The sequence below is a fragment of the Guyanagaster necrorhizus genome (assembly GCF_019112545.1).
Source record: "Guyanagaster necrorhizus MCA 3950 unplaced genomic scaffold BT62scaffold_1, whole genome shotgun sequence".
Lineage (NCBI taxonomy): Eukaryota > Fungi > Basidiomycota > Agaricomycetes > Agaricales > Physalacriaceae > Guyanagaster > Guyanagaster necrorhizus.
This window is the reverse complement of record NW_025064880.1, coordinates 955,439-974,571: the sequence shown is the minus strand read 5'-3', so window position 1 is coordinate 974,571 and position 19,133 is coordinate 955,439. Positions and strand designations below refer to the sequence as shown.

Genomic DNA, 19,133 nt, shown 5'->3' with positions numbered 1-19,133 from the left:
CCGATTCGAGGAGCCGTTCGTTCTTCCTGGTCTCGCTGTCTACACCTATCTGAATCAAACTGTCTTTATAGTGATGCAGCAGAGATCAAGAGTTACCCTCGTAACATCTCATCTCTTGTACGACGAGAAAACACTACGAGAAAGGACGCGCGCGAACGCAGAAGGGCGAGGAAGGAGGAGGAACTGCAGAAGAAGAAAGACGAAGTTAGAAGGCTCAAGTCCCTAAAGATGAAGGAGATACGAGCCAAGTTGGATAAGATCGGGCGTGAAGGCGGAAAGAGCTTTGAGGCCGATCCAGGCATGTTTCCCTTTGAAAGAGCCTAACGAGAGGCTGATATCGCCTGATTTTATAGCACTCGAAGCACTGGATTTGGATGCAGACTGGGATCCCGAGGTTCATGATGCGCAGATGGAAGAACTCTATGGCGCAGAGGAAGAAGCGGAGGACGTCGAGAAGCCCGTATGGGACGACGATATTGACATTGGTGACATTCTGGTTTCCGATGATGAGCATAAGTCAGAGAAAAAGAAGAAAAAGAAGAAAAAGAAAAAGAAGACCATTGAGGAGGATGCTGGCGGTGTAGATATCAACGCTATGGACGCCGACGTCGAGCATGGGAACGAAGAGTGGGATGGCACAGAAGAAATGCGGAAGAAGAAATTGGATGAATACATGAATGAACTCTACCAGCTAGACTTCAACGATGTGGTATGTCCTGTTTGTCTTTATGGTGCTCACAAATAACTTCCTGGACCTAGGTCGGCGGCTTTACCACACGCTTTAAATACACTCCCGTGCAAGCTCAAAACTTTGCCTTGACCCCGGCCGAGATTTTGATGGCTACAGATGCTGAACTCAATGAATACATGGGAGTCAAGAAATATGCTCCTTACCGAAAAGACAGCGTATGGGACTCGAAGCGGGCCGAGAAGCTGAAGGAACTGAAGAACAAAATCGCGGCAAGGTCAGGTGGTGACGCCGTTACGCTTGACGCAGAGAAACCGGTAAAGAAACGGAAGGGGAAAAAGGAACGCATGCGTTCGAAAACGGGAGCAGCTACAGATCAGGAGCTAGGTGAGGAAGCAAAGGACGGTGCTGACAGTGCAGATGCTCCTGATGCTGGCGACAAGCGCAAGCTGCCGGAAGAAAACACAGGTCCAGAGCAGAAGAAGAAAAAGCGGAGACATCGGAAGAATACAACGGAGATAAGTAGCTGAGTACCGTTTGTACTGTGAATAGGCTGCTGTGACCTCGACTCGTTTCAATGCAGTACATTTCAGATGATTTTTCTCTCTTAAGAATAGAACAAGATCACGAACAGATCAGCGGACAGTTCTGTCCGGCCCGATTTCAAACTGATATCCCTACATAAGTGAGGTTCATCGCGTTCCCACGTGCACCAGCCATGGAGACGTTTGGAAACGTTACCCCCTTCGCGCCCAATCCCATACAGACCAGGAATGACTTGAAGAAATTCCTTGTGGATATCCTCGACGCCCTTGAGAAGCACACTTCACCTGGTGGTGCCAGAGTTCACATTGGCCATACTGGAACGCACTACGACGAGGCTGCTGCTCAGTTGGAAGGTTTCTCTCGTCCCATCTGGGGCCTCGCATCATTACTATCGGGTGGATATGAATACTCTGGTACCATGCGATGGGTTGACGGCTTGAAGAATGGGACCGATCCTGATAACGAAGAGTTCTGGGGAGACATGCGAGACAAAGACCAAAGGATGGTCGAGTGCTCCGCCCTAGGCTTCGCTATTGCTGTTGCTAAAGAGCAATTGTGGGATCCCCTCCCTCCAGAATCCAAGGTCAAAGTCGAAAAATGGTTAGGTGGTATGAATGACAAGGAGATGCCCAATACAAACTGGCTTTGGTTCCGCGTGAGTAATATGTTTCCCTAACCCATATTTATCCTTACTCTCCCAGGTCTTTGCCAACCTGGGTTTATCAAAAGCTGGCTCGACTCGTTTCAACGCGGAACGAATGAAAGCTGACATGGATCATCTCGACACATTCTATATCGGCGATGGATGGTCTCGCGATGGCCCAGAGGGTGTTGTCCAACTCGATTATTATTCGTCTTCCTTTGCGATTCAATTTGCGCAGCTCGTCTACTCGAAGCTGCAGCAAGACGAAGATCCCATTCGATGTGAAGAATACAGGAACAGAGCGAGGCAATTTGCTTTGGACTTTGTGTGCTACTTTGACGGAGAAGGTAGGATGAATTATTATTGCTAATGCCTTAGTGTACTCACGGGGAGGCAGGTCGTGCGATCCCCTTCGGCAGGAGTATGACCTATCGCTTTGCAATGTCGTCCTTTTGGGGGGCCCTCGCTTTCGCCGACGTTGAACTCCCAGCTCCATTGACTTGGGGAGTCGTCAAGGGTTTGCAATTAAGGAACATCAGGTGGTGGGCAAAACAGGCGGGGGCGTTCAATGCCGACGGTACCCTTACCATCGGTTTCTGTTATCCCAACCACAACATGACGGAGAACTACAACTCTCCCGGGTCTCCGTACTGGTGTTGCAAGTCCTTTGTAATACTGTCTTTACCCAACAACCATCCGTTCTGGGCAACAAAGGAAGAGCCTTACCCCCAGATATTGCTTGAGACGACCAAAATTCTGTATCATCCACTGCATATTGCCACCACCGTTGGAGGGCACACCTATATTCTATCATCTGGCCAACAGTGCTCATATCCCATCAAACAAGGACCGGCCAAGTATGGGAAACTTGCTTATTCCTCCGCCTTTGGATACAGTGTCCCTGTCGGGAATGGAACCCTGGAAGAATTGGGGGGCGACAATACGTTGGCTCTAAGTGATGACAACGGAGAGACGTGGAAGTGTAGAAGAGACACAAGGGAGGCTAGGATTGAGAGTGGTAAATGGCTAAGGTCGATGTGGTATCCCTGGAAGGATGTCCAGGTAGAGACATGGCTGGTGCCACCACAGCAGAACTCGCCAGTGTGGCATCTCCGTGTGCACAGGTTACGGACGGGGAGAAACTTATTATCTGCTGAAGGCGGTTTTGCGATATACGGACAGGGAAAGGACGGGAGAGCTCTGGGCATCACGATAGATGGAGAGGCTTTTGGAACATTTGAAAAGGGTGGCGAAGGTCGCGCGGCGTCTCGTGCTGGTGTTTCTGGCATTGTTGATCTGGGACAATCCGGGAGAGTAGGACAGGTGCTGAGAACAGACGCGAACTCGAATCTGATGGTACCGAGGGCTGTTTTGCCAACGCTGCGGCAGAATCACTTGGGCAGTGCGAAGAATATTTGGTTAGTCACCGGTGTATTTGCTCTTCCAAGTGCTGGGGATGATGAAGGCGCAAGGATCGGATGGCTTGCAGGATGGGAGAAACGGCCGGCGGTTCCTACAGAAATAGCGACATTAATGCAGCGCGAAACTTAAAGACAGGAAGAAAGGAATAAAGTAAATTTTGTAATGCAAGTTACAGCAAGAACTGTGCTGAACGACGCCCTTTTTCCGTTATCACCATGTGTCCATTTTGTCGTAGTCCCCCTGCAGCCCCAGGTATCCTTGACGCTCGTCGTCTTTCCGAGTTTCTTCTCAATGATACAGAGTTTTCTCAGTTTCGCAAGGATGCTCTGCCTGCGAGCTTGCACAGAAGCCTTATTGGCCAACAGTCTCGCAAACTCAGGGTCGTTGGCTTCAATGAAGACACTAAGAACGTTCTGAAGTTGTCCAATCCTCAAGGAAATGATTATGTCGAGGTGCCATGGTCGTCAATGGACAGTGACATGTGTTTCATGCAGAATTTCACTTGATCCGCCCAGAAAAATCCAAGGACTAGTCGGCATATCTCGAACAGAGAAAGACGGCTGTCGAGAGCTTTGAACCAGAGTTGAACCAGTTCGCAGGAGAAGACCTTTCAACTTTTCACGAGCATACTGATAAGGGTATCTGCACTGGGCTGGGTACCACAAGTCTTGAAGATGATCAACAGGGTGTAATTCACGATTCGGTAGTTCCTTTGACTGTCGATGGTTCCGATGATGGATGGGGCAATATGCGTCTTTATGGACACGACCCTTCCAAGTCAGTGCTGACAGTGCTCAATATCACCGGTCTCTCAGTGTAAAGTTCTCTCCCGAATCTACTCCCCCACACGCCCAATCCGTGGACGTCTATTTGGAGTATCACTGCTGCACTCGGTACAGTTTTGTTGAGTTTTTTTTTTGTTATGTTTAGTATCACGTTAACATCAAGATAACTCCCGACCTAAAAATCAATATCCCCCGTGGCCCGCGTGCGATGAACGGATTCAAGTCCTTAATGTCTCTAGGCCTTGCGGACGTTCTACCTGGCAGAAGATGGCGTGCAATTGACGAAAGGGAACGGAATTTGTCGACCGATCAACTCTACGGTCTGCCATGCGTTGTTGTATGGAATGGGATCCAACAGCATCGCTGAGAAGATTTCATGCGTTACTCTCGTGCGGCTCCTACTGGGGTCTCTTTGTTTCGTGCTTGACGTTGCAGAACAGAATGGAGAAGAAGATGAGTAAATCCAAGTCGCGGATTCGAGATGGGAGGGTACCGAAAACTGTGCTCGTTGGCTGGGCAGCAATATCCTCAGGACCTGTGGTATTTCAGCCTTCGAACAGGATGGGGGGGACACCGATAATGAAGTGGATGAAGGTGAAACGGTGACGACGAAGAGTATTCAGATGAAGAATACAACTCGCGAAAGAGATGGATATCCTCACCAGTAGCACATTTCATTATCTTAGAACAAATATGACTTGTATTTTTTTATCATGCAAGTGCCGTTAAGTTGAACTTGGCAATATTCCGATGTGGTTCACCCGGCCCGGAGACTCTCAAAGTCCCGTGACCTGTGACAGTTCTTCGTCTCCTTCTCTCTTCGTCTACTCTCCAAAAAATTCTAATTGTAACTCTTCTTCGCTGCAATGGATGGGGCAAAGGCCACAAAGCAAGCAACCCTGCACGATGACATTCTCTGATTATGACCGTTTTTGTTTCAGGCGACGAAAAATAACCGACAAAACGCTGCCCAATGTCGTTCTTCAGAACCCAGACTTTGCCCAAGATTCACGAATGTATCAAGATCTCCTGGAAATGGAACGCAAGTTGGACTGGACAATGACCCGTAAGAAGGTCGAAATTCAGGACTCGCTTGCACGGAATCCAACAGTGTGTATCGTACAGCGCATTCGACGGCGCGCTCACTTCTCGAGATAGACTACGCGAACATTGCGGCTCTTTCTCAGCCATACAGTGTCTTCGCAAATCTGGCAAACTGGTGGTGAGCAGATGGCGAACTTTGAAACGGGAGAGGGCATACCAGCTTGGAGCTTCAAGGTCGAGGGTCGTCTGTTGGAGGTGCGTGCGTCCTGCGTTAGCCACAGCTGAGCTCTTACATATCCTTTATCTAGGTTGGGAACCAGCGAAGTAAAGACAAGGCACCGATGCGAAAGTTTTCGACGTTTATCAAGAAGATGATTGTAGAGTTGGACAGAGATCCCTTGCTGTACCCAGAAGGCAATATTGTTGAGGTCGGTCATCGACATTCACCTGGAAACCCCTCTTACCTGGAATTAATACAGTGGCCTCGTGCGACCGGACTTCAGAACCCTGTTTTGGACGGGTTCACCATTCGACGGACCGGGGATGCAGCTCTCAAGTTACGTATCATCTTATATCCAGATCATTATCCGGAGCAGTATAAAGTCAGCCCTGAACTTGGCATGTAGCTCAGATCATTGCTTGTCAGCTTGTCTGACCGTTGTTCTCTTCAGGCGATATTTTGGGTATTAAGGAAGAGAGCCGTGTCGGTGTCATCCAGACACTGTGGAACTATATCAAGCTTCACGGTCTACAAGATAAGGTGGATCGAAGGGTGGTACGGGCAGACGAAAAGCTGGCGCCGGTGGACAATGATTTCATTTCCAATACCACACTATACTCACTCACTTCTTCCTTAGATATTCCGCGCAGAAAGTACCCCCTTTCAAAAATTACCAGACGTAGTTAACCAGTATCTGTCGACGCCAGACCCTGTGGTTCTGTTCTACACTATCGACCCTTCAGTGCCACCTCCAGACCGACCCACTGCCTGGGATATAGAAGTGAAGGCGGAAGACGTCTTCCTCAAAAATCGCATGAGCGTCATGTTACAGACGAACAGGGAAAGCACTCAGAACCTTGCGAAGCTAGATGAAGAGGTCACAGATTTGTATTTTCTCGTAAATTGACGCTGATTTGGATTGCAGATAGCCCTCCATGCACAGTCACTGCATAATTCCCATTTGAAACGTACCTTTTTGGAATCGTTCGCTAACAATCCTGCGGAGTTTATACAGACCTGGCTGGAATCCCAATCGCGTGATCTCGAGACCATTCTGGGCAGTGGTCCGACAGAGGGCTTGACAGTAAGGCAAGAAGAACTGCGGCGGAGCGAGTTTTTCAAGTTGCCATGGGTAGAGGAGGTGAAGGCAACGTTTTCCGTCTATTTTCTAACTCACTTTATATCCCCAGGCTGTTGCAGTTCAAGAGGGATTGCGGTTGGCTGCGAAGGGGGTGCAGTGAATTGTGTATTCGGGAGCTCTGGGTCTTTTGCTTTTATTTGTACGGATCTAGCCTTTATAAATAATGACCGCTACATCAACCAATCAGAGAGTTTCGGCATTCTCCGCTTCCGACCTTGAATAAATTTAATTATTACGGTAAATATACATGATATCGCTTGTACTTGTACTGCCATCATGGCCAGTAAACAGGTAAGCCCATCGTGAATACTCTGCCTTGCAATACACTGAACTGCTCATTCAGCTAGGCAAGTTGCGCCAGGTATGTCCTTGATGACCTTTTAACCGGCAATGACCCTAATTTCATCATCTTGCGTATAGTGGGCAGGGGAGGTGATATCCTCTCGCGAGAAGGCGACGGTCACAGAGGAATTCCGTGAACTCGAGCTAGATATAGAGAAACGGAAGCTCGCTGCTCAAAAGTGCGTCCGGAGTTCTCTCCTCGTCGTTCAATCGCCAACATGCGCCCTATAGACTGTGTCTTGCATCCGAAGATTATCATCATGCCCTCTCCAAGAAGAAAGAGAGCGAATCCCTTGATAACCCAGAGAAATTGTTGCCCATCGACACCCTGGGGGTTGTTATGATTGTCCACGGCGAAGAATACGGAGATGATTCTGCCCTCGGTTCATTGTTCACCACTTTACTCATGTCAAATACTTACTATTGGACAGGCACATCGCTTATAAAGTTCGGACGTGCTCATTGCAAGATCGCCACTTTACAAGAGGCTTACGCCCTAACTTTCCGTGATACATACCTTGCATCACTTGAGAGCTTTGGCAACGAAGTCAAGGAGTACGAACACCAGAGAAAGAAACTAGAGAGTAGAAGGTAAGTCTTGTCTGTTTTTTGTGACAGATCCTAATCATGCCTTGTATCTCTAGACTCAGTCTTGATGCCGCCCTAACGAAACAAGAAAAGTTGAAGAACAGCAAGAAAGAGAAAGATAAACTAGAGGCGGATGAAGAAGTCGAAAGGGCACAAGCACGATAGTGAGTTTATGCTTGACTGTTCTTTTCCATGAGTTCAACGTCGTGTAGTGAGGAGGCTGCCGAAGATGTGCGGGCGTACATGCACGCCATTCAAGAAAATGAAATAGATCAGCTACGCGAATTAACTAACTTTCTGGAAAGTGAGGTTAATTTTGTGAAGCAATACCTAGATGTCCTACAGGAGACACAGGCGGAATGGTAGGCATGCTATTGGTCATTCTGGACTTGTGATCAAACCACTTGATAGGTCTAGTACCTCAGATGTCATTCCTCGTCGGGCGGACGGGCCCATGCATACTTTCTCTCGTTCCAGTAACACAAAGACTCCGAAGCGCCCTGGGCAGAAGAGATCTTTGTCTGGCCCCTCTAATCCTCAGTCTTTGCATGTAGACTCCTCTGACGATGAACGGACAAATACGTCGTCATTTGGTCGCCGCCCATCTGCCTCACATCGGCGTAATGACTCTGTGGGTACGGCCAAAGCTTCTTCTCGCCCACCTTCCCGCCCGAGTTCAAGAGCGTCGAGAAAGCGATCGGACAGTTTGGCGAATCCAGACTCTTCGATGAGAATGAGCGTTGCTGGCTGGGCCAACAGTGCAATGGGCTCTGTACGAGGGAAGAAAAAGGAGAAATTCGCATCGTTGCAGGACGATGACGACGATCATATACAGGGAAGTGAAGGGAGCTCACCAGTTTCCATGTCTCCGAGCTTCACCACGACACTACGGCGGAAGTCGCAAAGCAAAGATGGAACTCCGAAGGAGCCTTCTCGTATTCTAAAGCCACCCTCTTTGCAGGAAAAAAAGATCGTGCGCGCACTTTATGATTTCAATGGCTCTTCGGATGAATTGTCATTCAAAGCAGGCGATGAGATTATCGTAGTCAATGAGGTCCTTGACGAGTGGTGGATGGGTTTGTTGGATGGGAAACAAGGCTTGTTTCCGACATCATACACGGAGGCCATCTCTAAGAAGCCGGTCCTGTTGAAGCGTTCTCGTAGCGGGAAGGCTTACGAGGAAGATACTGCCTACATTGCTCCATCGTTCCAGTCTGACGACGATTCACCGGATGAAGGATATAGAACGAGTGATCTGGAAGAAGAAGACGCGTACAAATCCAAGCCTCTAAATCCGTCCCACAGTCCTTTCTTTGGAGGTCCTCCAGACCATGGTCTTTCAAGTACTATAATGGATGATGATGATGACGACCACCTGATGCCGTCGGTCTCACGTCACGGTGTATCTGATACTGGACCAAACCGAACGGTGGGACCTACTCCTCCAGCACTCCCGATGCACAGATCATCGACCGATATCCTTGCAACTCTAGCCTCGGGGAAGAAGGCTCCTCCGCCGCCGCCGCCGCCACGGCGTAGCGCTACTCCCAGTACAACGCCTAAGATACCTCCCCGTCGACCCAGCGTTCCAGCATCGTCATCATCATCGAGCTTGTTGGCTCCGCAAAGCACGACGGAAACACCTTCGCCCAAGAGCAGCTTCGGTTATGATGCCTCACCTTTCGATAGCGTGTCGGATCTATCACTTCCGAGTACTACCACTTGCAAGGAGTTCAGACAAAACCCTTTCAAGCCCAGGGGCATGTGCAGTAATTGCTTTGAACATCATGCGTAAGGACCTAAGTGGTGCCATGAGTATACCTTGATTTTCTGTTCACAGTTTCTGTAGATTATGTACCAAATGGATCTCTACTATAGGATATGTTATTTGCATTGTATGAATAAATCCGGGATTCGGCAATTAGGCCGGTAAGAATGTCAACGTGACCACACTTTGCCTTCTCCTTGAACGATGACTACACCTGCCGCGTCCAGCTCAGGGCCTGCAGTCAACAGGCATGCTATGACCGCCATCGAAAAGCAGCGTATGCAGCTGGACAAGCTACTCAAAGATCCCACAAAGGCCGCATATGTTCCTCCGCCTCCGAAGGAAAAAACAATTCGTCCAGCCCGAGAAATGATGAAGAACGTGCAGGGGTCCAGCGCCGGAGCAGGAAGTGGAGAGTTCCACGTCTACAAGGCCAGTAGGCGGCGGGAATATGAAAGACTAAAGCTCCTTGAAGAAACCGTGCAGAAAGTGCGTGTCTTTGCCCTGACGAGGTTGACCAATCTTATCTGCGTGGCATAGGAAACAGATGAAGCAAATTTTGAGAGACGACGACGAGAGGCTGAGGCGGTAACGGCGGCTAAGACTGCTAAAAACCGTGCGAAGCGGCAGAAAAAGAAGGAGAGGTCAAAGACGCATGGGGCTCCAAGGACGGAATCACCGGGAAAAGGTGGGGACGACGTTGCCAACGACGTGCCCATAAAGAAGCGGCGGCTCGTCAATGGGAAGGAACTGGTATTTCGGAAGCCAGGCAAAGACAGCGACGAAGACAGCGATGATACTGGGCCCGTCCCAGAGCGAGAGCCCCAGGACGTCTCACAGGATGTCCCTTTAAGTTTGCCACAGGTACTAGACGGCCCCAAGATCACGATACATGAAGATGACTGATTCTGTACGTCGCCTTTGACGGATTGCATCCAGCTCGCCGTTATCGACTATTGTATGTTATGTTATGGTTGAAACATCTCGTGCCAAATTTTAAGAATGTCATTGTCAACAACAAACTATCTAGAGAATGTGAAATGGATTATTGAAAATGGCATTGGACGCGGATAGGATGTAGAGAAATAGGTGTCGCAGATATTCATAAAAAGGGTGTCGCAAAACAATACTTGAACATGTACAAGAAAGATGACTCGAGGAAAAAACAGCGATGAGAGAACAAAAATAACGAGTGGGACACTCACAAAAAGACGTGACAAAGCGATGCAGAGAAGATTGGAAGAAAACAGTCAGTGAGGGGTAGATAGAGAAAGGAATCAGCAGCGTGAACGATGCTACAACTCAATGCCAAAGAGCATTTGATTCATGGGCCAACATCTACCGCTTGGATCGTTCTGTGGCCTTCAACTCATCAGCAAACAGCTTGGTGGGTTGGACCTCAAGCGAGACCTCGCTCTCGCTATCATCTGCAAACACGTCAGAAAGCACAGCGGATGCCTTGCTTGTGCCGACTTTGGTACTTTTCCGGTGTTTCTTTTTAGGGAACAGGACTTTGGGAGGGCACCTTAGGTCGGGGGAGAAGTCGATGTGCTCCGGTGGAAGCAGAGAATTGGGAGTGGGAGACACGGGGCCTTTCTTGACGGGATCATAGTAGGGGTTTGGAAACGTCTTTCGAACGCCGCGACTGGACGTGTAAAGTCAATAACGCGAATAGTGAGGGGCTGCAGGAGTTGCTTACTAAACGAATGTAACGGTAGGCTTTTCTTCATAAGGCCGCTCGGACAACGACGTAGTATCATCGTCGTTGTCACTAGCATCGTCGAGGCCACCAGGTGAATCCAGGAAAGGGTTGTTGGAAGGATCTCGGATGGGGCACTGAGCTTTGTTTTTTGGGGTCCGTGGTGGTGACGTGTTGCTTGGACTCGCCGACAGAAAAAGGGGGCCCTTTGCAGGTGCAGTCTTGGCCTTTCGGAATGAAGGCGGCGGTGAGACAAGGGAAGAGGTCGACTGTGCTCGTTCTCTTTTGCGGAAGAGCAACGGTAGAGGAGAACCAACAGGCGACTCTGATCGTCGTATTACTGAAGCGCTCTTGGTCTCGGACGAGCTTCCTGCTGCCTTTGTGCTCTTCCCACCAGCCCAAAAGATGTCTTCGTCGTCGAAGTCTTCCTCCTCTTCCTCCTGGATGTCGCTGATGCGCCGCTTCTTGTTCAACCGTACGACTTGATCGCCACTATCAGCAGTATCACCTCCATCACTTTCCCCAGAAAATGCCTTGGAGCGCGCTGTACGCCTTTTGTGGTGGGTACGGGGAGGCGTAGGGAGCGACGCCGTCGACGACGACCGCTTCAGTGGGCGAGGCACTGGAGGCAATGCCACTGGGGAAGAGTCGAGCATCACGTTCGAGTAAGCAGATTTGCACGGTGTGAGTTGTAAGGATGTGATAGCAAAGAGAATAGAGAGGGAGTGCAAGTTCTCTTTACTTGACTTATTATTCAGAAGGTCCAAGCTGCTGTGCCTAACGAGTACAAGCAGATGCACAGCCACTCCCATTGTTCTCAGACTCTTGTTAGTGGAACTGGCTGAACTTGGTCTAATACCTTGCTGCTTGTTTATTGACTTACTTGACTTGTTTATCACGATGCTAGCCCACCATTGCTTGAAGTGTGAAATGTCCTGTCTGGTCTTGTCTGGTCTCCTCCCTTGCTTCTCCCCACTGGAGTCCATCTACATAATGTAAAGTCGCATCCTTTTACTATGCATCAACCAGTATTCCACCTTGGCATATGGCTCAGGCTACGTGGCGAGGATCTCATCACCATGCCCTGATGGGTGCCCTGGGCCTTGGAATATATGAAGCTTGTATGTCTTTCAAGTTTTCGTCGTGCATTGGCCCATCGAGTATTACAGCTTCTGCACCCAGCAGATCTTTCCCAGTATATTTCCAAGACGGTCAAGTTGTGTACCCACAACTTGCATATCCTTTTCGTACAGAAATCATACCCATCTACGCAGCTGCTCTGATTGCATTCTTTGCCCCTCTTCTGCTGTCTCTTTCAACTTTGCTGACAAACGATCTCCTCACCACTACTATGGGACTTCTCAAGAGCTTTATAACTGCTGCAGTCTTATTCCCTCGAGTCGTTCCCATCCGGTGGGCGCGCATAATCCAGCCTTTTGGAAAATGATACTGCTCTTTTGCCCGCTGTTGGGGCCAATCCTGATCTCTGGCACGCTGACAATCGATGAGTGTACGTGATTTCAATTCATGCTTCAGGGTACTGTTTGATTTCCGATTCAACCACCTGCCTCTTCCTCCGCATGCCTGTGCCACCCACCACCCAAGAACTTTATTTTTCGTACAAGCTGCCTCAAGTGCAGAGCTTCCCTTTACGCGTGAGGGAGGATGGGGGCTGCGGTCAGGAAGCATATGCTAGTACACCAGGAGATGCCACGGTGCTAGGAATAAGTGGGGGGCAGTCCGAGGAGCTGCAGGGGAGAGAGGTAATCTAGGTCAGGACTCGGTTTAAGTAAATGTAAATGTCGCCTTGTCTACCCGTAAATGTATTATCGTTTGCATCATACGCATGACCTCATCAATTTCACGTGAGCTCTATTTCTGGTGAATCGCCTACATATAAGACCCTCGTTACCGAAATGCATCCAATCTCCCTTTCTTTCTTCCCATCATGCTCACCAAGGTCCGTGCTCTCACCCACACCTAACCCAGCTTCTCATCCCTTTCCTAGCACGTCAACCCGGAGCACCTCGTCCAGCAATCTCACGTATGCCGATGTCGTCCTTTCTTCATCTCGCGGCGCGCTCATCGATTCCTAGGATAAAAAGTCTCATGTTCATTCGCTGACACATACAAAACCAGACCTCGTTCAGCACTCGTACGGCGCGCGATATGGTACCAATCCCATCCCAAAGTATCATCTTGCTTCCAAGGCACATTGGACCTCGTTGCTGCTGCGCTATATTTGCTGACCCTTGAACTATTGCAGGGACTGGATGCCGAATCAGCTTATCAGCTTGTTCATGATGAGCTCACGCTAGGTGACGTATACTTCGTTGCTACCTTTCTGGCCTTAGCGCTAACGATGCATTCCGCCAGATGGAAACCCCGTGTTGAATTTGGCATCCTTTGTTTCGACTTGGATGCCCTCTCCTGCCGACAAGCTCATCCAAGAGAACATCAACAAGAATCTGATAGGTATGTTTCGCTTTGGATCTGGGCATATGCTAGTTTCTGATATGTGTGGACCAAGACTGCGATGAATATCCCGCAACTCGTACGTGCTTCCCCTCTTCCTTTTCACGTTCACTGATCACAACTTCCAGAGCTTCTGCACACCCGATGTAAGTCCTCTTCTCAGGCGTTCACATCTGTTTGATAAACCTGTGACCAAAGGCATTTCCATACTCGCCAGTCTATGGCATGCTCCTTCGGCGAAGCAGGCTATTGGGACCGCGACAACAGGTTCTTCTGAAGCTATTCAACTTGGAGGTCTGGCCATGAAGCGTATCTGGCAAGCGAAGCGCAGAGCTGCCGGAAAGAGCATTCATGAGCCTGGGTAGGCGCGTCACTTTCGAAATGGAAACGCGATCATTGATCGATCTGACAGCCCTAACATCGTCATGGGGGCCAACGCACAAGTTGCACTTGAAAAGTTCGCTCGTTACTTTGAAGTCGAATGTCGTCTCGTCCCTGTTTCCGTCGAGAGCAGCTACAGACTTGACCCGAAGGCTGCAATGCAATACGTCGACGAGAATACTATTGGCGTTTACGTCATTCTAGGAAGTAAGACCTAATTATAGTGTCGTGACTCTGCTGCTGACCCGTTTGTAGGCACCTATACCGGGCACTATGAACCCGTCAAAGAAATGGCAGATCTTCTAGACAAATACGAAGCAGAGACTGGGAATTCCGTTCCCATTCATGGTATGTCGCGACAACAATAGCACGATTGAATCTAGAAATAACACAGCCTCTAGTTGATGGGGCGTCTGGCGGATTCGTTGCACCATTCGCGACGGTGAGGAAGCTGTATTTCGTTTCCTCCATCTTGCTTATAGTGTTATAGCCGCAGCTGGTGTGGGACTTCAGAATTCCCCGAGTTGTGTCTATCAACACCTCGTGAGTGCGACGCTGGTATGTCGAGTGGTTCCGCTTACTATTTATAAACAGCGGTCACAAGTTTGGCCGTGTCTACTGCGGAGTTGGGTTTGTTGTATGGCGAGACAAGGCCCATCTGCCTAAAGATCTCATCTTTGAGCTTCACTACCTGGGATCGGTCGAATACTCCTTCTCCCTTAACTTTTCCCGCCCGGCTGCACATATCATTGCGCAGTACTTCAATTTCATTCATCTCGGATTTGAAGGCTACAGAACCATCGCACTGAACGACCTGGAAAATGCTCGACTTCTCAGTCGAGCATTGGAGAATAGCGGGTACTACACTGTCCTGAGTGATATCCACAGGATCGCTCCTAATGTACAGACCACTGGAAAGCACGCTGTCGGCACCGATAGCAAAGTAGAGGTACGTCTATTTTGCAATTTGGATGATGTACGTGCCTGACGCTTGGATAGAATTACATCCCAGGACTTCCTGTAGTGTCGTTCCGCTTCACGGATGAGTTCCAAAAGCGGTATCCCGATATTCAACAGCGCTGGATTCAAACCCTCCTGCGTGCGAAAGGATGGTAGGTCTTGGAATGTAATGGTCCCAAACATTTTTTTTTTACTTTGCTCTAGGATTGTTCCCAACTACGAACTTGCTCCCAACCTGGAGAATGTCCAAATCCTTCGTGTTGTCGTTCGCGACAGCATGACTGCTACGGTACGTAAACCGGTCGTTTATCCATCTACAAAGTTTAAATTTGTCCAAGCTTGTTGAGGGTCTTGTCACTGACGTCGTAAGCGTACACGTTACTATATTCTTTGGATCAGGCTGATATTTGAATCGGGCAGGTTGAAATCACCGAAAATCTCATGAAGAAGGATAGTCCAGCGCATGCTCTCAGCGCATTGGAGTATGCATTTGGTAAGACGGAACAAAAGCATGGAACCTTGGACGAGGGAGCTGGAAGCGAATCAAATGGCACCTACGCAAAGCCTTGCTAATGACATAACAGAACGAGGTGTGGTGCAAGTACTTGATAGTTGAAATGTGTACGATATGAAGAAGCAAAATTCAGTGTTATTTGAATCCGTTATTTTTATTTTTTTGAGATAGGCTCGTGGAGTTCGGGCCAGAAAATAGCGAGGACAAACATCGCGTCGTGTCTTGACTCCTGCCATCACCTCGTAACATGGGCAAAGTGAAAATCGACGACCTGTAAGTGCATCCACGATTAAAGCAAGGGCACAATTGATGTCTTTCAGACCGGTCCCCACAACGCCCTGCCGGAGTACGAATTCCATCCTCGACCCTACCGACGCGACGCCCTCATTTCGAATCGGCGATGCCAACAAGTCCTACAAGCACCAATACTCCAACATCTATTTTACCCGACTGAACGAACTGCGAAAGGCCGTGGAGGAAAGGGCGCTGAGACGGTGGGCGAGTGTCGAAGGTGTGTATTGTCCGACTGTGGCTGAATGGTGTTTTATTTTAATGGCTGGTGCAGGAAACCCCTGTCTCGTCCGACGCGTCCTCGAGGTCGTCAAATCGCAACTATGCTATGTCGTCGGCACGGTGTACATGGACATGCCACTGAAGCCGAATGTCTTGGAGGACCTTGCCCAGGATGTAAGCAATGATTTCCTTGCTACGGTTACGGAGCTGACGTCGTTTTAGCATTCCATACCCCCGCCCCCACCACCTCCAAAATATTGCTCACCAGAAGACAGCGTTCTGCTCGAAGACGAGTCTGGACGGTTAAAACTCGTTGGCGACCGCGTCAAGGCAGCGCGGCTAGTGACTGGTGTTGTTGTAGGTGCGCTCGGAGTGGAGACGCCCAACGGAGAGTTCGAAGTAGTGGATCTATGTTATCCTGGACTGCCTCCCCAGTCTGAGGATGAGGATATGATGGTGCTAGATGGTGCCGACGAATGGATAGCGGTAGTGTCTGGTCTCAGCATCGGCTCGCCTTCATTACCGGACGTATCGCTGCAGATGCTCGTAGAGTATCTCACGGGAGAGGAGGGCGGTATTGAAGACCAGGCATCAGCGGCTCGTATATCTCGACTTGTGATTGCAGGGAATTCACTGGCACCGGTGGTGATTCCCGTCAAAGGCGAGCCCACTGCTGAAGGGGATGAGAAGAAATCGGCAAGTGCTATTTCCATGTACAAAAATATCTGTTCTAAATAAGAAATACAGCGGAGCAAGTACAACTACGATACGACTACGTTTTCGCCCCATCCGACGCAAACACTTGCTGGCCACTTGTACGATATCGGACGGGTAATGCCTATCCATATTCTACCGGGTGAAACGGATCCCTCGGGAACGATCCTACCTCAACAGCCGTTTCCACGGGCCATGTTAGGACCGGTGGCATCACTACCATCCTTCAGATGCGAGACGAATCCAACGTATATGCGTATTGGAAGTAGCAAAGGAGTGACACGGACGATGCTGGTGAACTCGGGGCAACCGTTGAACGACATGTTCAAGTACCTGCCTTGCCCACCGAGCACGCGGCTATCTATTCTAGCATCGACACTTAGCTGGAGACACATGGCACCTACAGCACCGGATACGCTGTGGTGCCATCCGTACTTTGGGGCAGATCCGTTTATTATGAGAGAAACGCCGGATTTGTATATTGTAGGGGGACAGAAAAAGTTTGGGACGAAGCTGGTGACAGAGGAAGGAAGACGTTGTCGACTGGTGCTTGTTCCTGAATTTGTGAGGACGGGAACGGTGGTACTGGTGAATGTACAGAGCCTGGAAGTGAAGACGGTGAGATTTTGGGCGCATGGAATGACTTGATACTATTGTGTACATTATTCGTCCCACTTGATTGCAGATGGAACCCAGTAGGCTCTACCAGACAGCTCGTCCTGGTCGTCGACCCAACAGAGACCGTCCCTGGTGAGCATATTCTCGAGAGCAGCAGCGGCCCGATCATGAGACCAGGAGGCGCGCTCTATCAGGACATCTGGTACGATCCTGCCTCCAAGCTGTGTGGCGATGGCGAGGATGACGGTCTGGTCGTGGTCGAGCTCCTTGACGACGCTGCGGACCATCTTGCGACCTGCAATATCGACGACGTGGTAGCCTGCGCCGAGGGGCTGGAGAGTCTTGATGCTCCGGATGACATCGTCTTCATCGATGGCGCCGTCTGCGAGGCCTCTGAGCTTGGTGACGAGCCTGATGAGCTCTGCGATGTCAATGAGGCCACCGTTGCGGTCGCGGGTGGTTACGCAGACGTCGACGATCTGTACGCCGAGCTCGTGCTGCCAGTCAGCCATGCCCAGCATCTCTGCCCACCAACCGCCCTTTCGCGGGCCAGCGAGGGGGTCTACACCGATAGAGGAGCACATCTGCTGGAAAGCATGGCGGAAGGCGGGATCCCGACGGATGGAATGGCGGTGAGTGGCGGCGAAGCGGGCGAGGGCGGTACGAAAGTGAGTGAGCTGAGCGTGGAGGTGATCTACCTGCGACTCTGAAAGGGCGTGCGAAAGTTCAACGAACGACCGTTGTGATTGTTCTTGACGCTGCAGTGCCGCGATCCCTCCTCCTCGACGATGCATGCCAACTGACTGCTTTTGGTCAGAAATCTCCACGCCTCTTTTCCCTCTAAATTTAGACAATGTTCTGCTTTTGGTCTCGAATTCTACACCCACTCCTACTAAAAAGTAGTCCTACTTTACACGCATCTCACTCACTATTGGCTCTACACCATCTTCTGGCTGTGCATTATCTCATGGATCACTTAAAACTGACAGCCAGCGTGGTATTCCCTAGTAATGTTCTGCCTCATTCAATCCTCCCTCTTCCTCTCCCTCGGCTCTCTTGTCTCTGCTCAGCTCTATGGCGGCGGTGCAGGTTCTCCTGCTACCACCACCTCTGCTTCTGCTGCTGCTGCTCCCTCAGCTCCAGCAGACACTCCCGGTCACGTCAACGTCGACGTCGCCTTCAACGAGGGCTTTGTCTTTCACCCCGCCAATGTTACCGCTTCAAACGGAACCCTGGTCACATTCTTCTTCCCAAAGTCTTTCTTTTTTTTTTTCTTCTTCTTCCCTTCCCGTGGTCTGACTCTGCTGTAGTAACGGTCTGACCCACTCTGTCACCCAGTCCTCATTTGCTGCTCCCTGCACCTTTCTCGCGGCCAACGGCTCGTCCCCTGGCGGGTTCGACTCTGGTCTCACTGCAGGAACTCAGTTTTCCATCAACATCACCGACGATACACAGCGTAGGTCCCCTCTTATGTACATACTATTCCCTTTCTCAGCCCTTGTAGCCATCTGGTTCCATTGCAAGCAGGTTTGTCCTACTTTTATCTCACAGCACCAAGCTAACACTCCCCTAGCTAGGACATTGCGGTATGGGCATGGTGGGCTCAGTCAATGCCCCGCCCACCGGCAACACCTACGACAGCTTCCGAGCTGCTGCCTTGAGCATCGGTAGCTCTGAAGTTCAGGTACTAACTATCCCCCATTTCCTCCCCCTCCCGCCCCTAGTTCTAACTATTGCCATTAGGAAAAGGATAATGGAGCGGTCACTGGTGGTGTCAATGGCATTGCCACTGCTGCACCTACCTCCATGTCCGCCTCTACGACGGCGACCTCGTCTCAATCGTCGTCAGCCTTGAAGCTCCTTGCTAGTGTTCCTCTTGCAGTATTGGGCGCCGTAATTGTCCTCGCACTTTAGTAGATACCGTACTTAGAACCATGTACTTTTTCGTAGCGATTCTTTGCTTTGGACGTTGACAATAGCATTTTTTCTTTGCGGTTTCTCAGTTAGCCACCTTCCAGACCAAAGGACGGGGGTAGCATGTCAGGCGTTTCGGTAATCTCGGGGCAAAATGG

General features: G+C 49.9%; 11 protein-coding genes across 11 annotated transcripts; 9 read left to right on the top strand and 2 right to left on the bottom strand.

Annotated features, from left to right (window-relative positions):
- Positions 1–1,406: 1,406 nt before the first annotated feature.
- Positions 1,407–3,428, top strand: BT62DRAFT_977320 (uncharacterized protein; the record flags this gene model as incomplete). The annotated part of the gene is made up of 3 exons (XM_043189268.1): positions 1,407–1,889; positions 1,936–2,224; positions 2,275–3,428. The coding sequence occupies 3 exons, from the start codon at positions 1,407–1,409 to the stop codon at positions 3,426–3,428; spliced, it is 1,926 nt and encodes a 641-aa protein (XP_043046263.1).
- An 892-nt stretch (positions 3,429–4,320) lies between these two features.
- BT62DRAFT_25523 (uncharacterized protein) lies at positions 4,321–4,793 on the top strand. Its single transcript, XM_043180256.1, has one exon. It carries the CDS (start codon positions 4,412–4,414, stop codon positions 4,688–4,690), a length of 279 nt encoding a protein of 92 aa, XP_043046262.1. The 5' UTR covers positions 4,321–4,411; the 3' UTR covers positions 4,691–4,793.
- Positions 4,794–4,945: 152 nt separating this feature from the next.
- On the top strand, positions 4,946–6,601 carry BT62DRAFT_925300 (SWI/SNF complex 60 kDa subunit). The gene is made up of 9 exons (XM_043184774.1): positions 4,946–4,973; positions 5,026–5,194; positions 5,243–5,383; positions 5,437–5,556; positions 5,608–5,746; positions 5,800–5,930; positions 5,986–6,225; positions 6,274–6,489; positions 6,539–6,601. Exons 1-9 carry the CDS (start codon positions 4,951–4,953, stop codon positions 6,587–6,589), a joined length of 1,230 nt encoding a protein of 409 aa, XP_043046261.1. The 5' UTR covers positions 4,946–4,950; the 3' UTR covers positions 6,590–6,601.
- Positions 6,602–6,719: 118 nt separating this feature from the next.
- On the top strand, positions 6,720–9,362 carry BT62DRAFT_958776 (BAR-domain-containing protein). Its single transcript, XM_043188474.1, has 8 exons — positions 6,720–6,780; positions 6,833–6,850; positions 6,910–7,010; positions 7,063–7,214; positions 7,263–7,422; positions 7,476–7,583; positions 7,632–7,781; positions 7,831–9,362. Exons 1-8 carry the CDS (start codon positions 6,766–6,768, stop codon positions 9,212–9,214), a joined length of 2,088 nt encoding a protein of 695 aa, XP_043046260.1. The 5' UTR covers positions 6,720–6,765; the 3' UTR covers positions 9,215–9,362.
- A 17-nt stretch (positions 9,363–9,379) lies between these two features.
- On the top strand, positions 9,380–10,268 carry BT62DRAFT_1070483 (uncharacterized protein). The gene is made up of 2 exons (XM_043178665.1): positions 9,380–9,676; positions 9,728–10,268. Exons 1-2 carry the CDS (start codon positions 9,392–9,394, stop codon positions 10,091–10,093), a joined length of 651 nt encoding a protein of 216 aa, XP_043046259.1. The 5' UTR covers positions 9,380–9,391; the 3' UTR covers positions 10,094–10,268.
- Positions 10,100–11,662, bottom strand: BT62DRAFT_983693 (uncharacterized protein). The gene is made up of 2 exons (XM_043189810.1): positions 10,887–11,662; positions 10,100–10,832 (listed from the first exon to the last, which is right to left on the bottom strand). The coding sequence occupies exons 1-2, from the start codon at positions 11,540–11,542 to the stop codon at positions 10,526–10,528; spliced, it is 963 nt and encodes a 320-aa protein (XP_043046258.1). The 5' UTR covers positions 11,543–11,662; the 3' UTR covers positions 10,100–10,525.
- A 55-nt stretch (positions 11,663–11,717) lies between these two features.
- Positions 11,718–12,421, top strand: BT62DRAFT_925297 (uncharacterized protein). Its single transcript, XM_043184773.1, has 2 exons — positions 11,718–12,007; positions 12,056–12,421. The coding sequence occupies exons 1-2, from the start codon at positions 11,932–11,934 to the stop codon at positions 12,331–12,333; spliced, it is 354 nt and encodes a 117-aa protein (XP_043046257.1). The 5' UTR covers positions 11,718–11,931; the 3' UTR covers positions 12,334–12,421.
- A 390-nt stretch (positions 12,422–12,811) lies between these two features.
- Positions 12,812–15,275, top strand: BT62DRAFT_983691 (glutamate decarboxylase; the record flags this gene model as incomplete). The annotated part of the gene is made up of 17 exons (XM_043189809.1): positions 12,812–12,846; positions 12,895–12,930; positions 12,983–13,096; positions 13,153–13,204; positions 13,263–13,361; positions 13,417–13,440; positions 13,490–13,507; positions 13,560–13,722; positions 13,774–13,949; positions 13,998–14,090; positions 14,144–14,184; positions 14,233–14,285; positions 14,337–14,691; positions 14,742–14,854; positions 14,907–14,991; positions 15,041–15,067; positions 15,123–15,275. Exons 1-17 carry the CDS (start codon positions 12,835–12,837, stop codon positions 15,273–15,275), a joined length of 1,614 nt encoding a protein of 537 aa, XP_043046256.1. The 5' UTR covers positions 12,812–12,834.
- An 86-nt stretch (positions 15,276–15,361) lies between these two features.
- On the top strand, positions 15,362–17,091 carry BT62DRAFT_958772 (uncharacterized protein; the record flags this gene model as incomplete). The annotated part of the gene is made up of 3 exons (XM_043188473.1): positions 15,362–15,903; positions 15,952–16,429; positions 16,469–17,091. The coding sequence occupies exons 1-3, from the start codon at positions 15,526–15,528 to the stop codon at positions 17,089–17,091; spliced, it is 1,479 nt and encodes a 492-aa protein (XP_043046255.1). The 5' UTR covers positions 15,362–15,525.
- A 14-nt stretch (positions 17,092–17,105) lies between these two features.
- Positions 17,106–17,855, bottom strand: BT62DRAFT_880339 (winged helix DNA-binding domain-containing protein; the record flags this gene model as incomplete). The annotated part of the gene is made up of 1 exon (XM_043182624.1): positions 17,106–17,855. One exon carries the CDS (start codon positions 17,853–17,855, stop codon positions 17,106–17,108), a length of 750 nt encoding a protein of 249 aa, XP_043046254.1.
- Positions 17,856–17,908: 53 nt separating this feature from the next.
- Positions 17,909–19,063, top strand: BT62DRAFT_925293 (uncharacterized protein). The gene is made up of 5 exons (XM_043184772.1): positions 17,909–18,316; positions 18,372–18,517; positions 18,566–18,588; positions 18,635–18,745; positions 18,805–19,063. The coding sequence occupies exons 1-5, from the start codon at positions 18,072–18,074 to the stop codon at positions 18,973–18,975; spliced, it is 696 nt and encodes a 231-aa protein (XP_043046253.1). The 5' UTR covers positions 17,909–18,071; the 3' UTR covers positions 18,976–19,063.
- Positions 19,064–19,133: the final 70 nt, after the last annotated feature.

Bases quoted from the DNA above. Each gene is read 5' to 3' on its own strand.
- BT62DRAFT_25523 (XM_043180256.1), top strand. From the start codon at position 4,412: ATGCGTTGTTGTATGGAATGGGATCCAACAGCATCGCTGAGAAGATTT.
- BT62DRAFT_925300 (XM_043184774.1), top strand. From the start codon at position 4,951: ATGGATGGGGCAAAGGCCACAAA. The intron at 5,195-5,242 runs GTGTGTATCGTA...TTCTCGAGATAG, and splicing joins CGCTTGCACGGAATCCAACA to ACTACGCGAACATTGCGGCT. The intron at 5,557-5,607 runs GTCGGTCATCGA...GAATTAATACAG, and splicing joins CAGAAGGCAATATTGTTGAG to TGGCCTCGTGCGACCGGACT.
- BT62DRAFT_958776 (XM_043188474.1), top strand. The intron at 7,584-7,631 runs GTGAGTTTATGC...AACGTCGTGTAG, and splicing joins GAAAGGGCACAAGCACGATA to TGAGGAGGCTGCCGAAGATG. The intron at 7,782-7,830 runs GTAGGCATGCTA...ACCACTTGATAG, and splicing joins CAGGAGACACAGGCGGAATG to GTCTAGTACCTCAGATGTCA.
- BT62DRAFT_1070483 (XM_043178665.1), top strand. From the start codon at position 9,392: ATGACTACACCTGCCGCGTCCAGCTCAGGGCCTGCAGTCAACAGGCAT. The intron at 9,677-9,727 runs GTGCGTGTCTTT...TGCGTGGCATAG, and splicing joins TTGAAGAAACCGTGCAGAAA to GAAACAGATGAAGCAAATTT.
- BT62DRAFT_983693 (XM_043189810.1), bottom strand. From the start codon at position 11,542: ATGCTCGACTCTTCCCCAGTGGCATTGCCTCCAGTGCCTCGCCCACTG. The intron at 10,833-10,886 runs GTAAGCAACTCC...TTACACGTCCAG, and splicing joins CCTACCGTTACATTCGTTTA to TCGCGGCGTTCGAAAGACGT.
- BT62DRAFT_925297 (XM_043184773.1), top strand. From the start codon at position 11,932: ATGGCTCAGGCTACGTGGCGAGGATCTCATCACCATGCCCTGATGGGT. The intron at 12,008-12,055 runs GTATGTCTTTCA...CGAGTATTACAG, and splicing joins CCTTGGAATATATGAAGCTT to CTTCTGCACCCAGCAGATCT.
- BT62DRAFT_925293 (XM_043184772.1), top strand. From the start codon at position 18,072: ATGTTCTGCCTCATTCAATCCTCCCTCTTCCTCTCCCTCGGCTCTCTT. The intron at 18,518-18,565 runs GTAGGTCCCCTC...CAGCCCTTGTAG, and splicing joins CATCACCGACGATACACAGC to CCATCTGGTTCCATTGCAAG. The intron at 18,746-18,804 runs GTACTAACTATC...TATTGCCATTAG, and splicing joins TCGGTAGCTCTGAAGTTCAG to GAAAAGGATAATGGAGCGGT.